This window comes from Mchenga conophoros, linkage group LG8 (genome assembly GCF_057382185.1).
Source record: "Mchenga conophoros isolate Kocher_MC1m ecotype Shallow Benthic linkage group LG8, M_conophoros_male_GT1.1, whole genome shotgun sequence".
NCBI lineage: Eukaryota > Metazoa > Chordata > Actinopteri > Cichliformes > Cichlidae > Mchenga > Mchenga conophoros.
In genome coordinates, this window is record NC_140533.1 from 20,035,255 (window position 1) to 20,056,530 (window position 21,276).

The 21,276-nt window shown below is 38.3% G+C and overlaps 2 protein-coding genes across 4 annotated transcripts; one reads left to right on the plus strand and one right to left on the minus strand.

Moving 5' to 3' along the window:
• Positions 1-2,363: 2,363 nt before the first annotated feature.
• Positions 2,364-18,070, minus strand: ascc1 (activating signal cointegrator 1 complex subunit 1). 3 transcript variants are annotated; one of them, XM_085284815.1, is made up of 10 exons: positions 17,645-18,070; positions 17,423-17,525; positions 17,201-17,298; positions 16,927-17,105; positions 16,680-16,813; positions 14,816-14,935; positions 14,581-14,705; positions 13,888-13,961; positions 11,512-11,656; positions 2,364-3,225 (listed from the first exon to the last, which is right to left on the minus strand). In XM_085284815.1, the coding sequence occupies exons 1-9, from the start codon at positions 17,757-17,759 to the stop codon at positions 11,540-11,542; spliced, it is 1,065 nt and encodes a 354-aa protein (XP_085140941.1). In that variant the 5' UTR covers positions 17,760-18,070; the 3' UTR covers positions 2,364-3,225; positions 11,512-11,539. The 3 variants fall into 3 exon arrangements, with proteins under 3 accessions (XP_085140941.1, XP_085140944.1, XP_085140942.1); XM_085284818.1 differs by lacking the exon at positions 2,364-3,225 and adding an exon at positions 3,232-9,576; XM_085284816.1 differs by lacking the exon at positions 2,364-3,225 and adding an exon at positions 3,232-10,652.
• On the plus strand, positions 18,041-20,891 carry anapc16 (anaphase promoting complex subunit 16). Its single transcript, XM_085284820.1, has 4 exons — positions 18,041-18,200; positions 18,488-18,641; positions 19,753-19,827; positions 20,247-20,891. Exons 2-4 carry the CDS (start codon positions 18,500-18,502, stop codon positions 20,354-20,356), a joined length of 327 nt encoding a protein of 108 aa, XP_085140946.1. The 5' UTR covers positions 18,041-18,200; positions 18,488-18,499; the 3' UTR covers positions 20,357-20,891.
• Positions 20,892-21,276: the final 385 nt, after the last annotated feature.

Sequence of the window (21,276 nt, forward strand, 5' to 3'; positions counted from 1 at the left end):
TATTTGTGCTCACTTTGAATCATTATTTCAGCGTCTTCTTGTTGTTGTTTGATTTACTTTTTCAGCCCACACACAAACACACACTCACACACTCAGAAATCCTAACAGTCACACTGTAAATGAATCATACAAGTAGAATAAATGTTTTCTGGAAGAATGCCATTTAGCCTACGCCTACAGCTGGGTTCAGACAGTGAAAAGGAAATGAGAGGAAAATTGCTGCAATTTAGTTGATATTATAAGGAATTAGTGCCCACAACATGGTTCCTCGGACTACCAGTGGTCACTGAAGAGTCCCAAACGGCCTCATATCAACCGAGGTTTCATTTATATTAAAATTAGCACCGGGAGAGGATGCCAATGTCAGAATCATATATTATCTCACTCTAAAATGTGACATCAGATATAAATGGACTCAAAACAATGCTTATTGTATTATATTGGATGTGTCATTACAGAAAATTTCATGATTCGCAACTTGTTCCCTTCTCCCAAAACCTGAATGTGATATTTTCAAGTTTATTAAATGTTGACTTGTGAAGGTGCTAGTAAGCAGTGCCGGGTATCCCTCTTTTCAGTTAACTGACAGAATGAAGACTGGTGCCATTGTTTTTATCTAACTCTCTGACAAGAACAAATGAAGGAAGCAATCATCACAGCGTAACACACAGTCAGTTAAACATCAGGCATCTCAGCCTGTCCACCTGGAAAGCTTAAACCTCTGTGAATCAATTTCATCTGCTTTGATGCAAATGAAAGTGACAAGAAGTGTAGTGAACAGGCCTTTGAGTGAAACAGTTTGTCTTGGCTACGCTTTGTTTAAAACTTGCCTCTAACTGGCTGCCCATTGCAGACAGAAGGTTAAAACAGCAAATGGGTGGTGCTTCTGTGCAGAGATGACCATATAAGATACAACCACAATCTCAGACTAAGATGACTCAGATACATGGACAATGAGCACAAACCAGTTTGCAGACGAGCCTGGGCCTTTGCTAGCTATGGCAGGTTGGTAATACAGTACACTGGAAATTTAACATTTCTTTGAACTGTGTTGAGTAAACGCTCAACTGTTATTGAGTAATGTAACAATTTGTGCTGCCAAAGTGATTTTATGAAGTTATGAGTTAGCGTACTTATATACTTTATATACCTTCAGCAACACATGGGAAACACTAGCTGCCTCATTATTGTGTTGTGCATATAGATTTCCTAGTAGCTTAATCTATAATTATAAATCAACCTTTCTGATGTTGAAATGCTGAGACTTTCATTGGTTTGACTGCCTGCACCAAATGATGTTGTAAAGATGGACTGTGGAACGAAACAAGTTTAAATGTGTTGCGTTGCGGCTTTTATCCCCCATTCTTTATGACCTCTAGTTCTGCTGTAGCTGCACATCATCTTAAGTCTATCCACGTTATTCCTGCTGCTGCCTAAACTCTGCATGCCCTCTCCTCCTTCGCTCCCTCTGCTGTGCATCCCATCCCCATGAAGATAAACCTAATCCAGCCCTCTGCTCAGATTCATTTATGTTTAAGATTACCAATATTGTCCGTGGCTGAGTAGCCAGGGGGCAGGATCACATTTCTGGGATGCTGCTTAGCAGGCCAAACCAACTCTGACATTGCCATCAAAATAGTTGATGTGGCAGTCACAGGCTTTCCTGACTGTGCAGAGCTCGCGAACTGCGATGCAAGGGCAACAGGAGAAATGTCCCACAGTGCCAGCCTGCTGCGCACATCAGGAATACAAGGTGGTGGACATGATGTATTAATCAAGAGGTCGTCATTACTCACTTCTGGATGAATGTGCTGCAGATTAATGGTTACACAGCTGATCTGGGTCACCTAGAATTATTTAAAGACTCTATTCTGCTTTGCACCATTAGCTTTTAAAGATTTGTTTTTAATTTAAGAGGTTATTTGGAAGCATCTCTTTGGATCCTTGCAAAGGAAGTCTCCTATGGGAATCTTCAATGTGAATGAAAGGGAAAAAAACAAATAGAAAACATGCTGATGAGAGCTGTTCATTGGTTCAGATAACAGGCTTTAGGGAAAAGACTCCAAAGAGCCTTTTTTTAATTTATTTTAATTGCAGACAGTTTTTAAGAGTGCTGCTCTTCTATATACGAGTAGCAACACAGGGTCCGAGTGTTTTTACTTCTCTGAAAATCAAATACTTAGAAACATGTCTTACTCAGATGTGAAGAAACACCTCAGATTATCATGTTAGTTAACTCAAAGTGTCATGCTCTCACACCCTTCTGTGGCCAAGAAATATTTATTGCTGTTGGATGTTTTATAGTCATTTTTGATGACAAGAGGCACTTTAAAATAAATATACCAACCAAGAAGACAATGCTGTATGTATATAAACCCTTTTATGTTATTCAGAGCCATCAACACATGGCCGAATCACATCTATTACAGCCTTTCACAGAACAGAGCTCACGGTAAAGTAGACTACAATGCTCTTTAATGTGCTTAACATGACAATATTCATGCTCATTTAACCAAAACTTGTATAATCACACATATCAAAAAGCACAATGTGAAGCCTCTTGCATCTTAAACATAAAAGCAGCTCCATGCAACTTGTTTAACATCTTCTTCTACACATCAAGAGTCACGCTGTGGAAGAGTGCCTTTAATTGTAAAGGGATTAGCTGATGGCATTGGTTCCTCCTGCTCCTCTCTAGGCAGATAAACCATATCAATCCTCCACCGAGTGTAATCAGTCTACACAAAAGGAGCAGAGGGACGGGAAGCTTCATTTCAATATCAGGCAAGACTCCATGCAGCAAAAAACTTGAAGGCTTCCTTATCTGTTAATATTTCCCATCCACAAATGTAAACAACGCGTCTCTTTTCTGTCTCACAAACAGCTTGTGAAGCTCAACAGGAGCTTTGGACCTTATCACAGATGTACATTGGTTATAAGTGATGTAACCGCTCCGTAAAGATCACTTCAGGAATTTCTGGTACACAACAATTCATTTCAGAAGGCAATGGTTGGATGGAAAAGACATTTGTTTATTCCTGACAAATCAAAACAGAATATACAGCACGAGAAAACAACCAAAATCCTAATTTTCCAAATGAGTTCAACATAAGATTCAGGAAAGATGCTGTAACGTCGTGTCCGTGTCCAGCTGTCAGGAAAGAACTTCTTCATCAGCGAGCATTTCTTAACATTTCCAATCCTGCCGTCGTGTTCATCAAAGACCTGCAACACATAATCAGAGATGAATTTTGTACTTTAAAGCACCACCAGGGCTGCAACTGACCATTATGTTCATCTAAAAATTAGTCTGCTGATTTTCTTTCATTACTTGCTTATAAATTCTCAGATGTCTTGAGCCACCTTTTAAAGTCTTTTTATTTTCCTAAGAAAATGGGAGAAGCAACTTTTTAAAATGTGTCCAAGCGTACATACAATTTGAACAAGCTTGAAAGTCAGTATTTGGTATGATTGTTTGATTAAACTATTTTCTGCATTTATAAATCCATTCATCCGTACAGCCTGACAATGATAGAGCCTCCACTGTGTTTTAAGGATGGCTCTACACGCTCAGTGTTGTACTTCCATGTATGGCGATGACGATTTGAAGCAAAAATTTTAAATATGGATGTGTCACTTAGCAAGACCTGTTGCCACTGGCAACACAATGGCTTCTTGACAGCCACTTTCACTGACATCTTCTCCAATGAGATTTTGGCAAACAGGGTCAGATGCACCTCTCAGGTCCTGTGTCAGGTCTTTGCTGGATCTTTTCCAGTTTCTTAAGGACATGAGTTTTGGATACTGTTCATCTGCTCTAGATTGTTATATAGACCTGCCACTTCTTTTCCACCCTCCACTTGTCCAGTTTCCTTAAATTGCTTAAGGACTCACTACACATCATGCTGAGATATGGCAGGTTTTCAGTTAATAGCACTTTGGGAGTGACCTTGTTGGTGCAAAAACTGTCTGCCTGTCAAACTGTGTTACCTTTGGCATTTGTTGATTCAATTAAAGAAATTCTGTATTTTTATTGCCAAGTTGTCTGTTATGTATGGACAATACAGGCTCATCCCTTGAATGAATTGCTCTTTTACCCTTGAATGATTCATAGGTGAGCATTAAGTTGCTTAAAAAGCAGCCGATGTCCAAAGAAAAACTTTGAAAGACCTTCCGAGATCCTGGAGAACCCTTGCTCACGACCACTTTAAAAAAAAAATACAAGATAGTTCTCCTTGGAAGCAAAATATAAAGAAATGATGGGTGGTTCAAGACTTTTGCACACTACTGTACAGGTGACTTTCTAAGTCAGTTACTTCATGCCCATATGCAATTATGCAATACAAATGTACAGAAAATAAAAATAAAAAAGGGACCCTAACACCACAGTAAAGGGCATTAAGGCATGAAATATTGATAAAGTAACAAACTACTTGTTTTCTTACAAAGGTCCCCTCTGTGGTTGTTTTTGTGTGTGTGTGTGAATTGTGTATGTCCAGTTGGAGGTACCCAACGACACGGTGAAGAAGAAAAAAAAAGCAAATAGCCTGTAAACAGGATCATGGACAGGAAATCCCATCAAAAGAAGATATTTTGAGAAAATAAACCACACGGGGAGACATTTAATAAGTAATCCTTAGTGACTTACAGCTGTAAGTAGAGCTGCTATAAATGTGTATAGATTTAATTCAATAGGATTCAAACTGGGTCACTCAGCTATTAAAAGTGCAAAGTTAGTTGAGAGCAGTCTGACAGCAGTTTGCCTTTTCCTGGCAAGTACTGAAAGCTGCTGTTTTCCATTGCAGGCAGCTGCTGCAGAGGTGGAAGAGAGTGTAGCACCTTTTTCAATTAAACGTGCACAATAAACAGAAGATGGCAAATACTCTGAACTGTGACACGTTCGGTCTCAGTACAGGGTTTCATTTTTACTCAGTATTATTAAGCTTATACCGGCTATTATAAATAACAAATCCCCATCAGCTGCACTTTTATATACTAACAGTAAAAAAAAACAATTGAGTATTAAGTGATGCACTAAGGAATTTCACATTGCGTGATAAACAGATGACACAACATTTATAACTTTTGTATAAGCATCCTTCGCATTTAGTGCTGAAATAAGAGTGTTGACCATCATCTGTGCTTGTGTTATTACATTATTTAGTTCTGTAAAGCAGCTCTAGTGATACAGTAACAGCACTCACCCACCTCTGCAGTGCTCTCCGGAACAGTTTAGCAACCTTGAGCATTTTTGATTTTATGAAACACCACCTTACAGTTTCCTTTGACTCTTAGTGCTTTCATTGTTCCTTCCTGGCCTAATATGCAGATATATTCATTCAAAAATCATTCATAAAAATAGACCATGAAGCACTGGGCTGCACATCTTAAAAGAAGAAGAAGGTCACAAGTACTCCAGTCACCAGTCAACCCAGTATTAATACTTTACTGGACCCCCTTCTGCCTTAACAATTGCCTTAATTCTTTGTGGCTAGACTTCGAAAAGTTGCTAAAAACATTCCTCAGAGATTTTGGTCAATGTTGACATAATAGCATCACATATTCAAAACTGCTCTATTAGATAGAGATCTGGTAACTGTAGAGGCCATTTGTACACAGATAAGTCACTGTTATGTTCAAGAAACATTGAGATCATTTTGAGCTTTGTGGAGTGGTGTGTTATCCTGCTGGAAGTAACATTCGGAAGACAAGATGGACACGGTAAGTAGACAAAAGGCACAAAGTGTACCAAGAAAATATCTGGCACACAATTACACCACCACCTCCTCCCCAAACCTTTGATACAAGGTAGGATGGATTCATGCTTTTATGTTGTTTACCCCTAATTTTAACTCTACCATCCAAGCGTTGTAGCAGAAATCGAGACTCATCACACCAGTCAACATTTTTTCCAGTCTTCTGGTGAGCCTGTGTAAATTGTAGCCTCCGTTTCCTGTTTTTAAGTGACAGGAGTGACACCCGGTATGGTCTTCTGTTGGTGTAGCCCACCTGCTTCAAGGCTTGGGGTGTTGTGTATTCTGAGATATTCATCTTTATAGCTTGGTTGTAACAAGTGTTATTTGAGTTACTGTTGCCTTCCTATCGCTTGAAGCAGTAAGTTCATTCTCCTCTGACCTCTGGCATCAACAAGATATTTTTGAGAGCTGCTGCTTGCTAGATACTTTATCTTTTTTTCAAACTATCCTTTGTAAACACTACTGATGCTTGTGTAGAAAAATCCTAGCAGATCAGCAGTTTCTGAAAAGTAACTTAAAATCACCTTTCTTCCCCATTCTGATCCTCAGTTTGAACTTCAGCAGGTCATCTCCACCGTGTCTGCTGATTGTGTATACACATCTGTCAAACATCTGGTAGATTTAGTCCTTTGCCAAACGTTTCATCATTTATCATTTACTACACAAAAATGTCAAAACGTTCACTAGCTACTGCTTCTTAAATGTGAGGATTTAATGACTGTTCTCTTTCATATTACTGTAAATGGAACATATCTAGATTTTGAGAGGCAATTTGGGTCCTTATATGCAACATGTTCAACAATTCCTGACATTTCATAGCTTAAAGTATAATTTTTTTTTTAAGTAACAGAATGTAACTGGTGATGATAATCCCCATTTTAAAATCTTGTAGTGCTAAGTGTACATAAAGTAAACAGTAGCTCTGAATGACTTCTTACTGTTCAAACACTTTAGGCTTTTTGCCTTCCCTCCCTCTGTGAATGCCTCCAGCAGTAAACAGACGTGGACAGCTGCAGGCAGCCTCCAGACTCAGCACTCTGAATGATAAAGAGCTGGTGCAGGGATCACCTGCCTTTTTGCTAGAGACACATATTAGACATTTCAAATACTCTAGCCTTGGCTCTCCATCAAGGCCCCGTTTACGTCTATTAGTGACAGAGTGATCAGTGTGAAATTCAGTCGGTGGTGACACACGACTGGAGAGTCAAACATAAGAGAGTTTAAAAAAGGCACGCCGTCATATTTCACCCATAATGATATCCAGTTTCGAAATTTCAGTTTTGTCTAGCAGGATTGTTTATAGAGCACCTTTCTACTTCCCGTGAACACAAGTGAATAAGTTCATACAACTGGATTCAAGTGTGTTAGAGGAATACAAGGCACAAAAAGGCCCAAACCACCTTTCGATATGTCATATTTGATTTAAAATATTATTTGTATCAGTCTGAGTGTACACTGAGCAAACCTTACTGTGACCTTAAAAAGTAATTAGGCACTTAATTGATTTGATGCATGTCATTAGTTACTCCAAGCATGCAAATCAAACATATCTACTGTATTAAAGGTCATGTCTGTCAGCCAAAATCTATTTTTTCCCCCAGCAGACGTTAACGCTTTCCATATGGAAAGAAAGCTTAATTTCTAATTACCCTATGAAAAATTCCAAAGTGTGGCTCTGAATATCAAAATCCGAAATGTACTAAAAAGAAAAGAACAAAAAAAAAAAAAAAAAAAACTGACAGTGATCAAGTAAAACCCATTTAAAAACTGACTTTTGCATTTAAAAAGGCTACTTTGAACATTGCCATGAAATTAACTATGCAAATCGGGTTGGGGGAGCGGGGGGTACAATACTTGGTCAAGATAACAAGACTTCAGTTACCAAATGTGATATGAATTTCTTATTACTGAACAGTTCAGTGCAAGTTCTAAAAGTGTTGCAGGCGCAACGAAATGATTGCTTTTGCTTTCAATCCTTTTAAAAATCACAAAAACAAATTGGCTGGAAAATAAGGTTTTATCAGCTTGTTTTATACTGCAAAGGCGCATTTTCAGTGGGTGTCGTTTACCGCCCTTCTAAATGCTTATCAGTGCATGTAAACAAGCACATGCACACATGCCTGCATAAACAGCTAAAATGTGTAACGTTTTAATTAAAATCCCATCTCCTCTGTCCCTTTAGATCGTTAGAAATAGAGACGCAGATCCACAAAGGGAAAGAGGTCGCTGGTAACACCAACACACGCAGGGGTCTCATTTATCAGTCTTATTTAAATTGGCTCATGCTAGTTTTGAAATCTTAAGGGTCTAGTTGGATGTTCTCACTGCAGGGACTGCGGAGATGACTAATTAGGTAGAGGGATGTGGCAGAGACAGAAAAAACTATGTATGTCGGGCAGTGCGTAAGCAAGCTCACCCACACGGACATGCAAAGCCACATTTAACTATGTTTACAGATAAGCCGTGACATTCTGACCACTCAGATGAAACGTAAAATTGCTTACGTTGTGACAACAGGGTGTCATGGTGTAGGAAATATGACATGTGGTTTCATAGCCAAAATAAAGTTTTTTTTCTGACTAGGACCTTATGGGGCATTACTAGGAATGTTAGCAGTACAATAAAGGCTGTTTTTGAAAAATGTGTAACTGTGTCCCGTCAAGAAACAATTGTTTCAGATATTTCTGTTTAATATGTTTGTCTCTGTGTGTAGACAACAGCTTTGCAAAAAATTGCAACAGATTAGAAACTCTTAGCAGACTGATTTTGTGTTATTGCCGTTTTATCGCCAACCTAATGTACCAAAGGTTCTTTGAAGAGAACAACTGACTGCGAGTGGTTGGAGATTTGGTCACCATCGCAGGCTGAGTAGTCATGATCATGCCACGATCTTCAACTACTGTTTTTCCTAGTTTGATTGGAGCATTAGGCCCTTGTCACACAGTCCTAGAGACCTATTGGCAAACATCTGGCAAGCACTGGTGGTTAGGGCAAAATGTATATTCTTTGGCTGGTGGCAAGTGCTTCCTGGAGGTTGTTGGCAGACACAAGGTGAAATTGGTCACAGTTTTCACTGCTTGCAACCAGTTTTAACGAGCAACTGTCTCCAACCTTGACTTGGTCGATATACATTTTTCCCTAGAGAGTGACGGTTGCAGGGGATTTACTGACCGGTCTTCTAGGCCTTTTTGGGACTTTAGCCTTACAGAAATCAAGTGATTTAAAGACAGACTGTAGTAATAATTTTTTCAGCAACTTTTTATATTATGTCCTATCTATATAAATAACAGACATAAAAAACATTTGCTAAATAATCTATACAATGTAGCAATCTATCAATCTTTTTGTGAGCAAATTCTTACTTGGACACATTTATAGCTGAAAACAGACTGAAAATTTATTAAATATTAAACACGAAGCCTTTAACTTAATTAAAACTAAATTACAGTTTCAAAAACCATTTACTAAATGTTTGCTTCCAACTTATCAATGTTAAATCTGGCATCCTAAATGTTACCCATGTTTCCAAATTTCCTGACATTTCATAGATAATTAACCAATTTATCAAGACAATATGAATGTCTGATAGTGAGAAATTATTCCTTCATTGCAGCCATAATCCAATATGCTCCCGATCTATACAGCTAAGAAGACATATGGCCATTTAAATAAACAGTCAGTCTGAATGCGTTATATTAAGTCTCAGGACAAATCGTATCTGTCTTCAGAGTCCGTGTCTACGGATGACGTATGTTTCCTCATGTGTTTTCAGTACAATCATTAATGCGGACATCTGTGCAAAACATCCTCAATCATGTCCCTGCCAAAAGAAAAACAGAGGCATAGTCTCAATGAATTCAATCAAATTTCAACTGCCTTGTGATGCTTTCTTTTTGTGCTTAGGAGCAATAGTATTGGCAAGTGTCAGAATTCTGTTATTAGCTGGAGTGCTTTTACGTTGGATGCAATCCTGACCCACTAAAAAGCATGCTGTCAAGAGCTCTGGGCATGATTAATTAGGTCCCAGGTCCTAGGTCGGAAAAGATCCCACTCCAAGACAATGAAATAGTGAGGGTATGGGCAGCTCAGCTGGCTAGTCTATATCCAATAACAAAATCTGCATGGGAATCTGTGCAAGCAGCTTCAAGAAAAAAGAGAAGAAAAGAAAATCATGCCACTGCTGGGATGGGAGGGTGGATAGGACAGGGTTGCAAAGCTGACAAACAAAAAGACCCCTTTGTTTTTATCAGTGTAACTTTTGGCTGCCTGGCAATCACCCTCCTGCATTCCAAACAGAGAGCATTGCCAGCTGAGGGGAAAGCGAAAATAAAAAAAAGGCTGTGACGGCAAAAGCAAGTGTCTGTATTCACTGACACTGTTGACAGTCAGGAGTGAAGACAAGGTTCATGTGGGAAAGGCAAAGATTTAAAGAAAAATGATGGAGAAAAAAAAAGCTGGAGGAGAAAAAAAGGTCTGAAAGATCATATCGGTGATGCATTCATACTTTCATGAGGCAGTGCGTTGAAAGGATGAAAGGAAAGGTGTAAATCATGGCTATGACCTAGAGTACTGCAAGCAAGAGATTAGAGCAGCATGAAATTCAACCAGTGTTTGGACAGCTATAGAAGCCAGTTTGGCAGAAGATCTGCATTTGAATCTATTGGGATGCTGTGTAAAGTGTAAACATGAACAAGATGCAAAGATTGTAAATTGTTTAAGCCAAATATTTAGATGAAATTGTTACTGTGCTGCTGGAAACATTCCTCAAAGATTATGGTCCACATTGACTTGACAGCATCAGGCAGGTGATACAGACTGCATATACTTGATGCCAATCTTCCTTTCCATCACATCCCAGAGGTCCTCTATTGGACTGAGATCTGGTGACTGTGGTCACTGTGTGAAAACAGTGAACTCACTGTCATGTTTAAGAAACCACTAAGATGTTTTGAGCTTTGTGGCATGGCACAATTTGGTATTTATATTTCTGTGTAAAATCAACACCATAGGTATTTTGTAACAACAAACCCTTCTCTAACCCTACACTGTAACCTGATATGCACCTCCCTAGGGATATAACTACACATCCCCGTCGACAAAGCCAATACAGATAGAAATGTTGGCAACAGCACTGGCCACTTCCATAGGGTACGTCACTGGCTCTATGTAGATTCACTACAGCAGTATAAACTATGCACTATCCTGCTGACAGCAGCCAGCTACTGTTGTAGCTACTTTGGCCATTACAGAAATAGCTGAAGTAACTGCAAATTGCCTATTAATTTTCATAAACTATTCATTTTTACAATGATCAGGATTATAAGAGTGTCTTCTTCCTGTAACTTTCTGTTTCATTTGATATAAATATAAAAGTTATTAAAATTGTATACATTTTATGAGCTTTTTAGTCCTTAGGAATACATGAAAGAGCAAATGTTTTAATGTATAATCTTATCTTCAAATACTTGTCAGATAAATATACCAGGCCAAAAAAATGTGGAATAAAACTAAAAACTAAATAAAAACAAGTATCTGAAAATTCCATTTAACTAGATTTCTATGTTTCATTTGGGCACTGTGGTTTACAAAGTACATCTAATATTTTTTATTCTTCTCTATTAAAGGGATAACCATGACCCAATCTCCACCTCTCTGTTAACAGCCAAATGACTCAATCTATGCTGCCACCTACTGGACAGAACTATCACGAATGCTGCAGTGCTCTCAAAGCTATAAACTTTATTAATTTTCCCACCTCAGTATATGCTCACTCTTGCATGAGCTCAAGACAAGCTGATGCTCCCTGCAGAGCTGTAGTATCCAGTGCAGTCTGTTGAATATCTCTGGGACAGCTGGACAGTATTCAGCTCAAACTCTCCAAAACAATAAGCATCAAATTTCTGTAATGAAAACACATTAAATTCATAAACTTGTAACAATCAATCCATCCATCCATCCATCCATCCATCCATCCATCCATCCATCCATCCATACTTACATACATACAGTCAAGACTATTTCAGACAACCGTGTGAAACAACAAAGCAGGACAACTTGTGTTGACATCAAACAGTCAGCACTGTGTTAGAAAGTTAAAAACTGCTTGTCAAATTCTATTGTGAAAACAAGGTAAGCTGTCGCAAACATGGTATTATCATATTTATAGGTGGCTGAGTGTTTGCCTGCTACCTTTGTGTCACTTCCAGAGGAAAAAAAAAACAGCAGCAACAATGTTGTTATTCAAACAAAGACCTTCTCTGTAGAGGAGGGGAAGGTGAATGTCAGAGCTTTTCATCTCCAGTGTCGCATTTCAGTTGTCAAAACTCCACCAGGAAGATTTTTGCAACCTGACTCTGACAAGTGTTTTTTTTTTTAAACAACACAAACAACCAAGAGTCTTTGAGCTGTACTGGTGCGTTATTTTTATTTATTTATTTATTTTTTAACCAAAAATAACAACTGCTAATAAAGTATATTCTTAAGTAGTGTTCCCTAATATTTCTGCCAAAATAGCAGGTTTTCAGTAGTCAGTCAGCACAGACTGTATATAAATGATGGACATAGAAACACACATTAATTTGTGGGCTCACTTTGAAGCCTCAACTTTAGAATTTTGGCAAGTTGTTTTTTTGAAAAGTGTCACTTTCATGTAGTGTTCAGTGTCTGCTGCAGACACTTTTTTAGGCCTGTCACGTCTTATTTTGTTCACTTTGTCCAGTTTTCTTAAGATTCTTTAAGGACACACTGCTTACCAGGCAGAGATATGCTAGGTTTTTGGCTAGTACCTAACTGGGAACCACCTTGCTGGTACAAAATATTATTTTATGCCTGTCAAACTGTTATTTTTAGAATTTTTCATAGACTGAATTAAAGAAATTGGAACAAATAATGTGTTTTTACGAGAAGCAATTTCTAACAAAGTGCCTAAAGACACAATTGAATATTGGTTGTTATGTGTAGGCAGCACTTGTTCATTCCTTGAACCTCTTTTATGATTGAATCATAGGTCAGTGTTAAGTAGCTTAACAAAATTCCTATATAGCCAATGTCCAAAAAAAACTTTGAAGGACAATCAGAAACCCTGAATAACTACTGCTCAAATCCCCTTTAAAAATTACAAGCTAGTCGAGGTTGGCTTCACTTTTCAGACCTGAGGCTCACTCCTCTTTTAATATAAAAGGTCTACAGCTGTGACACAAAAAAAATAGGTGGGGGGAACCAATTTTGACATATCACACTAGGAGAAGCACATGAGGTAATTGTTATTACTGGTTCAGTTTCAAGGTGGCAAAACAAGAATGCATCAGTGTTTCCCAACTGGACATGAAGTCATAACTAAACACGATTTGAGCCTGGACTGCTGTGAAGCAGGTCAGGTGGTTTAACGTTAAATTACATAGCTCGTATCACAACTAATGTGAGAACATAATTGATTTGTCCCAGGTGAAATGAAAACACCTTTTCCCTAAAGAAGATAAATGTAAATCAGAACCAAAAATCAATACAATACTCTCAATTTTCATGTTTTTTTCACTAAAAGAGCAAAGAAGCAATTAACTGACAAGATCACATGGGACGAGCTATGGACAAGTCAACCACAGCTGGAAAATCTATACACAATATACTTTAAACAAAAACAATGTTGCATCAATTGGATAGTGTAATATTGCTGCAAGCTCCTGAACATAGCAATTAAGATGCATTTGTATTTATTTATTTATGCATTTTAGAGTTTTTATACATTTTCCCAATTAGTATATACACAAAATTCTAACACTGTATTTTATTTTTTCCCCAATTGAAACTATGCATATTGTGCCAATACAGTAAAATGTTTTTTTGAATGGACTGGCTTTTATATAGCACTTATCTAGGCTTTTTGACCACTCAAAACAATTTTTACTGTGGGAGGAAGCCAAAGACCCCAGAGAAAAGCACAAGGAGAACATGCATATGCCACAAGGAAGCCTCAGGAGTCAAGGAGACTCAAGCTAGCACCTGTCTTACTGTGGCGTTGGCACTACTAACCACTGCACCTCCATCCCGCCCAGTGCTGTTGCCTACCATATTGTTATTAACTGCAGTCAAGAAGTGAGTATGTGTCTCAATCCAGTAGTAAATTTCAACTAACCTTTAGTATGTTTTTGGCATCAAAAGCCTCTCTTTCATTGACGGTTTGACGTCCTGCTGCGCCTGTATCTTCCACTGTAAAAACACGAGAGTGTAAAGAACAAGCTGATCAATAAAGCACAGAACACACAGATACAGATATGTTATCTCAGTGATAAACTAACATGTTTACTTGAACCTGTCAGTGGCTTTACAACAGTACGAGCAAAATCAAGGACATTTAGTTAGTAAAATTAGTTTGTGAAATAGGGACTAAGAAGATGAAAAAAAAACTAAATTTTAATAGGGCTTATCCACAAGGCGGTAAACATGGTCAGCAGTGGCACAGTCTCTGTGTTGTGTTCCTGGTAAGCCCAGTACAAATTTGAGAACTGCTCCTGGACTTGATCCATGTCCAAAATGAATGAAGCTTTTGTCAGAGTACTTGGAAAACATGCAGCTCAGTGCACGTAAACAGAACTGTGGCCAAACAGAGAACTGCCTCCCCAATTCCTCTCTGCACAATTTTGTTGTCAGAATTGGTCAAGACTCTGCTTTGTCGTCACTGCAGCTACACTCCAAGCCAAAAGATAATGAGGGAAAATTGGCAAACATCCACTGGGTGGCAGCAATCAATACGATCCCAGCAGTTCAATAACTTCTCTACTATGCCTTCGTGCGAGTTAGGCTGGCATGTGTGTGTTTATGTCTTTACCTGTGGAGTCTTTTCTGAACAGAGTGTTCATCACAGTACCATGTAGCTTTACTCTGTCCCACTCTCGGACCATCAGCCCTGCAGAGACAAAATGCTCTACCAGTCTGTCTGCAATCACCTGCAACCTATAATGTGATTCCATTAAAACAGAACAGAGATTAAAGAAATAAAGTTAAAACAGTAAAATGTTGGATATTTGTAATGTTGTTATTTAACTATTCACTGATGTACTAACCTGTCAGATCCATCTCGAACATTGACCTTCGCATACAAAACATCCACCACTGCTGGGTCATCATTCATGTACTCTATGCCTGTCACCTCCAGTGGGAGAGGTTTTCCTTCAGTGATGTCTCTAATGAAAAATCAGACAAAGAAAACCATTGTAGTGTAACACAAACTGTATTTTTTTAAATAAGTGAAACTGTCTGGGTATGTAAACAGCTAATCAAGGTAGTAAAGTACAGTGACACAGGTTCTCCTATTCAGAAATAAGGCTGGAGATACTTGGTCAGAAAGTTAACAACGATGCAACAATTCAGTCCACACACTGCATTCATAACTCACTGAATTTACATAAAGATTTCCTGTCAATACCTGAGGTCAGAGGAGAATGGCCAGATTGCTACAAGCTGACAGCAAGGAAACAGTAACTTAAATAACCACTAGTTACAACCAAGCAATGCCGAGAGCATGTCTGAATGCACAACCGCAGAAGAGCACACTGGGTGCCACTCCTGTCAGCTAAAAGCGAGAAATTGAGGCCACAATTCGCATGTGCTCAACAAAATGTTACAAATGTTGCCTGGTCTGAGGAGTCCAGCGACATTCAAATCAGAGTAAATAAAATGAAAGCATGGATCAATTTTGCTTTGTATACAGTGGCTGGTGATGGTGTAGTGGTTTGGCTACTGTTTTCTTGGCACGTTTTGGGTCCATTAGTACCAATCTGAGAATTGCTACTGACCATGTCCATTCCTTTATTAGACAGTGTACCCATCTTCTGCTGACTGTTTCCAGCAGGATAATGAATCATGTCACAAAGCTTGATCATCTCAAACTGGTTTCACAAAGTTGAGTTCACTGTATTCCACTGCCCTCCAAAGTCAATAGAACCCAATTCAATAAAACTCTTTTGCCTCTTTTGCCTCGCCTCTGTCAGTGCTCCCCAGGCCGGCTGTGGCTACAATGTACCTTGCCATCAGCAGTGTGTGAATGTGTGTGTGAATGGGTGGCTGACTGAATGTGTAAAGCGCTTTGGGGTACTTAGGGACTAGTAAAGCGCTATACAAATACAGGCCATTTACCATTTCACCATTTTGGGTAGAATGATGGATTCTCATAAATGTGCAGCTGACAAATCTGCAGCAACTGGACCACAATGTCAGAGGAATGTTGTCAACACCTTGTTGAATCAACGTCATGAAGAAGGCCACTTTTTTGCTTTCAGAGGCCACTCTGAAAACAAAAAAGGATGCTTGAAAGGTGTAACTAATAACTGATGTATAAGCATACACCAATGAACAAAACATTTTTACCAACCCATAAGACTGACAGTTACAGATGATTTTTAAATGATTTTTCTCCTTTTTTAAAGAACCACATAAGTTTTGAAAATATGAACCAATATGAACAAATAGGTTCTCGAGCAGGATTCTGCTAGTCGATCCTAAGTGCACAGCAAAAGCTTTAAGGGAGGCAGCTTTTAGTTTTTTTGCAATGGAACAGCAGCTGGAAATGTTGAAATCTTTAAACTTTACCCTGGATTTTCATTAGGAAGGTTAAACATTACTTTGTTTTGCAATTTTATTGTTTTGGCTCTTTAAATCTATAAACTAGTGTGACATTATTTTATTAGGATTATTTTACTGATTGTTGTATAATTTATAATTTTGTGTTTCATTTTATAATGTTAGTATTTTTCAGTCAGTGATTGTTTGACATATACATTTTTTTTTTACTGCTCTTATTTTATTTACTTATTTTTAGATCGCTTATGTTTAACATTTCATTCTGTTTCACAGTGCAATTTCTTTTGTAGTCATACACCAAAATCATTAAGTGCTTTGTATAATGCAATAACCTTGTTCGAGCCTTACCTGATGAAGTTTTGACACTCTTGGAGATGTTCACATGCTTTTCTCACTTCCATTTCATTTAACAGAGCCAAGGTGCCGATGGTCAAGTGGAGCTTTGCAGGGTTCTGAAATATGCTTTCCTCTACTCCATGATCCTACAGAACATGGAATTTGTTAATGGTGTAAAATGCTCTCCTTAAGCAATACATTGCCATAACTGCCCCTCACTATCACCAGTTATATTTTGGTTCCTTTTTACAGAAGATACCTGTGAACATTGCTTCAAAACCTCATCTTTAAATCTCAGGAATCCCTCTTGAATTTTTGAGTCGTTTAAAGGGAATGACAAAAAGTGTGTGAAGGGCTGCTTCCTCCGGAAATTCTCAACAAGGACCTCCACCCGAGTGACAGCAGATGAAACTGCAGTTTTGGTGGAACCTGTAATGACTGTTACACAATGAGAGAGTGGAGGGAAATGAGTGAAGGGAAATATCTTTTGCTCTCTGTTCAGTTTTTAGGTGACATTTGCCCTTAGTCCCCACCAATCTGCCCTTCCACTCCTTGTTTTGGGATGTTAATAGACGTCTTTGTGTCAAACTCCAGACGTTTACGCGTTTCTCCTTTTTTCCCAATGATGTATCTACAGAACACAAAGAAAACAGAGAAACACAGACAGACGTTATGCTGCTTACAGAATCTTGTATTATTTTCAGAAAGTGAAAGGTTAAGGACAACCAAAGCAAGGTCTACTGTTGATGACACACTTGTAAAGAACACTTGGGACATCGATGGCACAGCGATATCCTTTATCACTCTGTTCAATTAAGTGGGTATCACAGGTTTCATCTTCTCCAAGCTCTTCATCATCTAGAAACACAGAAATATACTCACATTTTTAAAAAGAAACTGTGCTAAAATCTGAAAGCATTATCTGGAGCTTCTTACAAACATGTATTTTACCTGTTAGCGGATAGTTCTCGACTTACCTGGTGGTCCCATGTAAGAAAACTCTTCCTCTTCCTCATAATGCTCTTCCTTAATTATATTCCTGCGGTATATTCTTCCATTTATATTTATAAGAGGAGGACGTAAGACATCCATACTGGTAAACTAGCTAGTGTTAGCAAACCTGTGCAAATCTGACAACAGAAACGACGGTTCAGGCGATACTGAGGTGACTTTTGGTGACGTCAAAAACACTTAATAGATAATATACTAGCTTGTCAGCTAAGTGAAAATTGTATAAAATAACAAAGTCTGTCTTTCAAAACTTATTTAGCTAGCTAGTTGGACCTGTCCTGGTTATTGACGTTTTAAATGTGTCGGAAAATGTGTTAACAGATCTACAAAAGTGATTGAACAACCTTTTAGCAACAGACGACTGAGACGAGCCATCCCTATGATTGTAAAATCTGCGATAGCTGCAACCCCCTGTCGCGACAAACGTAAAATGCGGTCTCTGTCGTAAACTACTGGTATACGTCTGAAAAACAACAAAAACTGGCTGGATTTTAAGTTGTTATATTTGCTGTGACATCGACGGTAAGTTGTACTTTTGAATAAAAATGGAGACTTAATGCCATATTATATTTGTTAATATTTCTGCTGGGTGGTTATCATCAACAGTATAAGCAGAATAGTTAGCTTTATTGCTAGCAATGTTGTATCATTAAAAATAGTGAAACAGTCCTTCCAAGCTAACCCCTACCGGTTGGTTTGGATGTTTAAAAGCCTTTGTGATTACTAGAGCACGAACCACCTTGCTTTATCTGTGTTTGACACATTAAACTGGTAGTAACAACAGTCGTTGTTGTGTGTGTTGTTTAAAGTTTATCGAGGCAATGGCCGCGTCTTCTTCGTCCTCTTCTGCGGGAGGAGTGAGCGGCAGCTCCGTGACTGGCTCTGGGTTCAGTGCTTCCGAGCTCATCCCACCAAGGAAAGTCCTCTATACGTATCCAAAAGGCGCAGGGGAAATGATGGAAGGTACGATGAAGGAAAACCGGATAAAAGTACTTGTATAAAAGCTGCCCAAATGCTCCCAAATAGCCAGGAAATAGAAATCATATGAAAATCATATATAATGGTAGGAGGTTTGCAACATAATACCTTAATATCATAATATCTGCCAACTTTAGTATAACACTGAGAATATATGTGCCTGTGTTTCTAAAGTATTTAAGAAAGATATGTTACTACAAAGCAGAGTCTGCCTCTCTTCTTCACAATCAAGAGCTTTCTCTTGCACATGGTAGACAAATTAAGATAAAGCAAAACCCTTAAGCCTTTTAAGCTGTGTGGGGCATGGCATAGATTCAACAAAGGTGCTGGAAACATTCTTCCGAGTTTCTGGTCCATATTGACATGATGTTATTAAACAGTTGCTGCACATCCATGATGCAAATCTCTTGTTCCACCTGGTGACTGTGGAGGAAGTTTGAATACAGTGAACTCATTGTCATGTTCAAAAAGCCTGTTTGAGATCATTTGAGTCGTGTGATATGGTGTGTTATCCTGCTGGAAGCAGCCATCAGAAAATGGGTACACCGTTCTCATAATGGGGTGGACATTATCAACATCAATACTCAGGTAATATGTGGCATTTAAATCATACTCAAGAAAGAAAATATCTCCCACACAATTAGACCATCAATAGCGAGATCCAGTGATACAAGGCAGGAAGGATCCATTTCCCTTTCATATTGGTCCCGCCAAATTCTGACCCTAAAAATGTGGCAGCAGAAATCGAGACTCATCTGACCATGCAGCATTTCTTGATTTCGTGATTCACTGATTGCATGTTTGCGTTATCAAGCCGCTAAACAGGTGTGCCTAATAAAATGGTGGTTGAGTGTATACTAATGGATGTTGTCTCTTAGGCTTTGACATTGTAATGTTTTTTAAAAAACCCAAAACTATTTTAGCTGTATTTTACTGTTGTTGTACTTCTTATGTCATAAATATATGAAATATTTTAAGATCTCTTTCTGATGTAGCTTGAAATCTATGTTTTGGCTTTTATTACCCTGGAGACGAAAGCTTGAATAAGAATTCTTTATTTGACTGACCTTTTTTTTCATTTTACGTTTCTTTTTAGATGGCTCTGACAGATTTTTATGCGAGTCTGTATTCAGCTACCAAGTGGCCTCAACACTGAAACAGGTTAAACATGGTAAGTCTAACTATATTTGCATAGCTTCACATTAGTCTTGGTTGATCTAATATGGGTGCCAAACCCATTTTACATTACAGGCCACATATAGCCTACCTTCATCTTAAATGGGCTGGATGAGTGAAACTCCCGTTTCTCACAGTGTAACTACAAATTTAATCCCTGCGAGATATATAGACGGTGAAAAAACACATTTTTTGTTTTGATCCGTTACTTAATCACGTTGGCATCATATAAATGGTTAGCATTATTTAACTGCATTTTAACTGTATAAAAGGCTAAAATTTATGCCCACCTTCAGTTGTTCTAAAGCCATGTGGGCCGAATTAAAATCTTTAGTTCTGGCTCCCAGGCTTTATATTTGACACCCCTGATCTAATAGAAACAGGTATACTAATGAGTAATGTCCATTCTTACAGATCAGCAAGTGTCTCGAATGGAGAAACTCGCGAGCTTGGTGGAGGAGCTAGAAGCAGACGAGTGGCGGTATAAACCTATTGAACAGCTATTGGGATTCACACCATCTTAAATAAAGAGATTCAGATGTCTTTTGCTTATTTAATCAGCCAAATAGAAGGAAAATGTAACCTTTTTTTTTCAAGTTACACATGATATTCCTTCTGTATTCTGTATCATAAGTTTAAAAGTGTTATCTGGAGATCCCAAATGTGAGATGTGTTATTTTATCACTTCTATATGATTGTTTTATTTTTAAACCACTTATTACATTAAACCCAGCATACTAAATAAAATCTTGTCAACAACATTCTTATAAATTAGTAACTACACAATTCACAAGTTAACAGATTTTCCATCTGCTTTAGGCTGTTCAAGATGATTCTCTCATTGGAATTAGCCTTCATGTTAATGTAAATACTACATTTGGTATTAAATCCCTGGAAGAGAAGCATTGTGTTTCCAAATGGCTCCAATGTAACTTATAAACATAAAGCCTGCTGCACTGTTGGTCTCTTCTCCTTTCTGTGTATGTCCTTACTCCACCAGCAATTGGAACAAAACAAAGAGAGCTTGTAAATAAAATCAGACTTGGGACATTCTTCACATTGGTTGCTGTTTGTTTTGCCTGGTGTGTATTTTGTCCAACTCCACCTCACTGTGTTAAGTTTTGTTAAATCCAAGGATAGAAAAGTATTTGTGCTGCTTTTTTTGTGGTATGTATTTTGATATTGCTGTTGTTCATTCTGTTCTTTGAACGAGCTAAAGTCTGAAACCCATCAGTGCAGTTTTCCGTGCCACTTTTGTCTTGTGGTGACAGTGAGTAAACGTGCAAACTTGGTGTTTTCCTCAGTGAATGATTGTCTTCAAGCAAGTGAAGGGTGGGAGTGTACAGAGTGTACTGTACTGTACTGAGTGTTTCAGGACGGCCCTGAACACAACAGGACACACCTCTGGCTGGAGCCTAAATTTCTTTTTCTAGTTTGTTTCTGG

Bases quoted from the DNA above. Each gene is read 5' to 3' on its own strand.
- anapc16 (XM_085284820.1), top strand. From the start codon at position 18,500: ATGGCCGCGTCTTCTTCGTCCTCTTCTGCGGGAGGAGTGAGCGGCAGC. The intron at 18,642-19,752 runs GTACGATGAAGG...GTTTCTTTTTAG, and splicing joins CGCAGGGGAAATGATGGAAG to ATGGCTCTGACAGATTTTTA. The intron at 19,828-20,246 runs GTAAGTCTAACT...CCATTCTTACAG, and splicing joins ACTGAAACAGGTTAAACATG to ATCAGCAAGTGTCTCGAATG.
- ascc1 (XM_085284815.1), bottom strand. From the start codon at position 17,759: ATGGATGTCTTACGTCCTCCTCTTATAAATATAAATGGAAGAATATAC. The intron at 16,814-16,926 runs GTATCTTCTGTA...CATGTTCTGTAG, and splicing joins TTTTGAAGCAATGTTCACAG to GATCATGGAGTAGAGGAAAG. The intron at 14,706-14,815 runs GTTAGTACATCA...ATCACATTATAG, and splicing joins GTTCGAGATGGATCTGACAG to GTTGCAGGTGATTGCAGACA.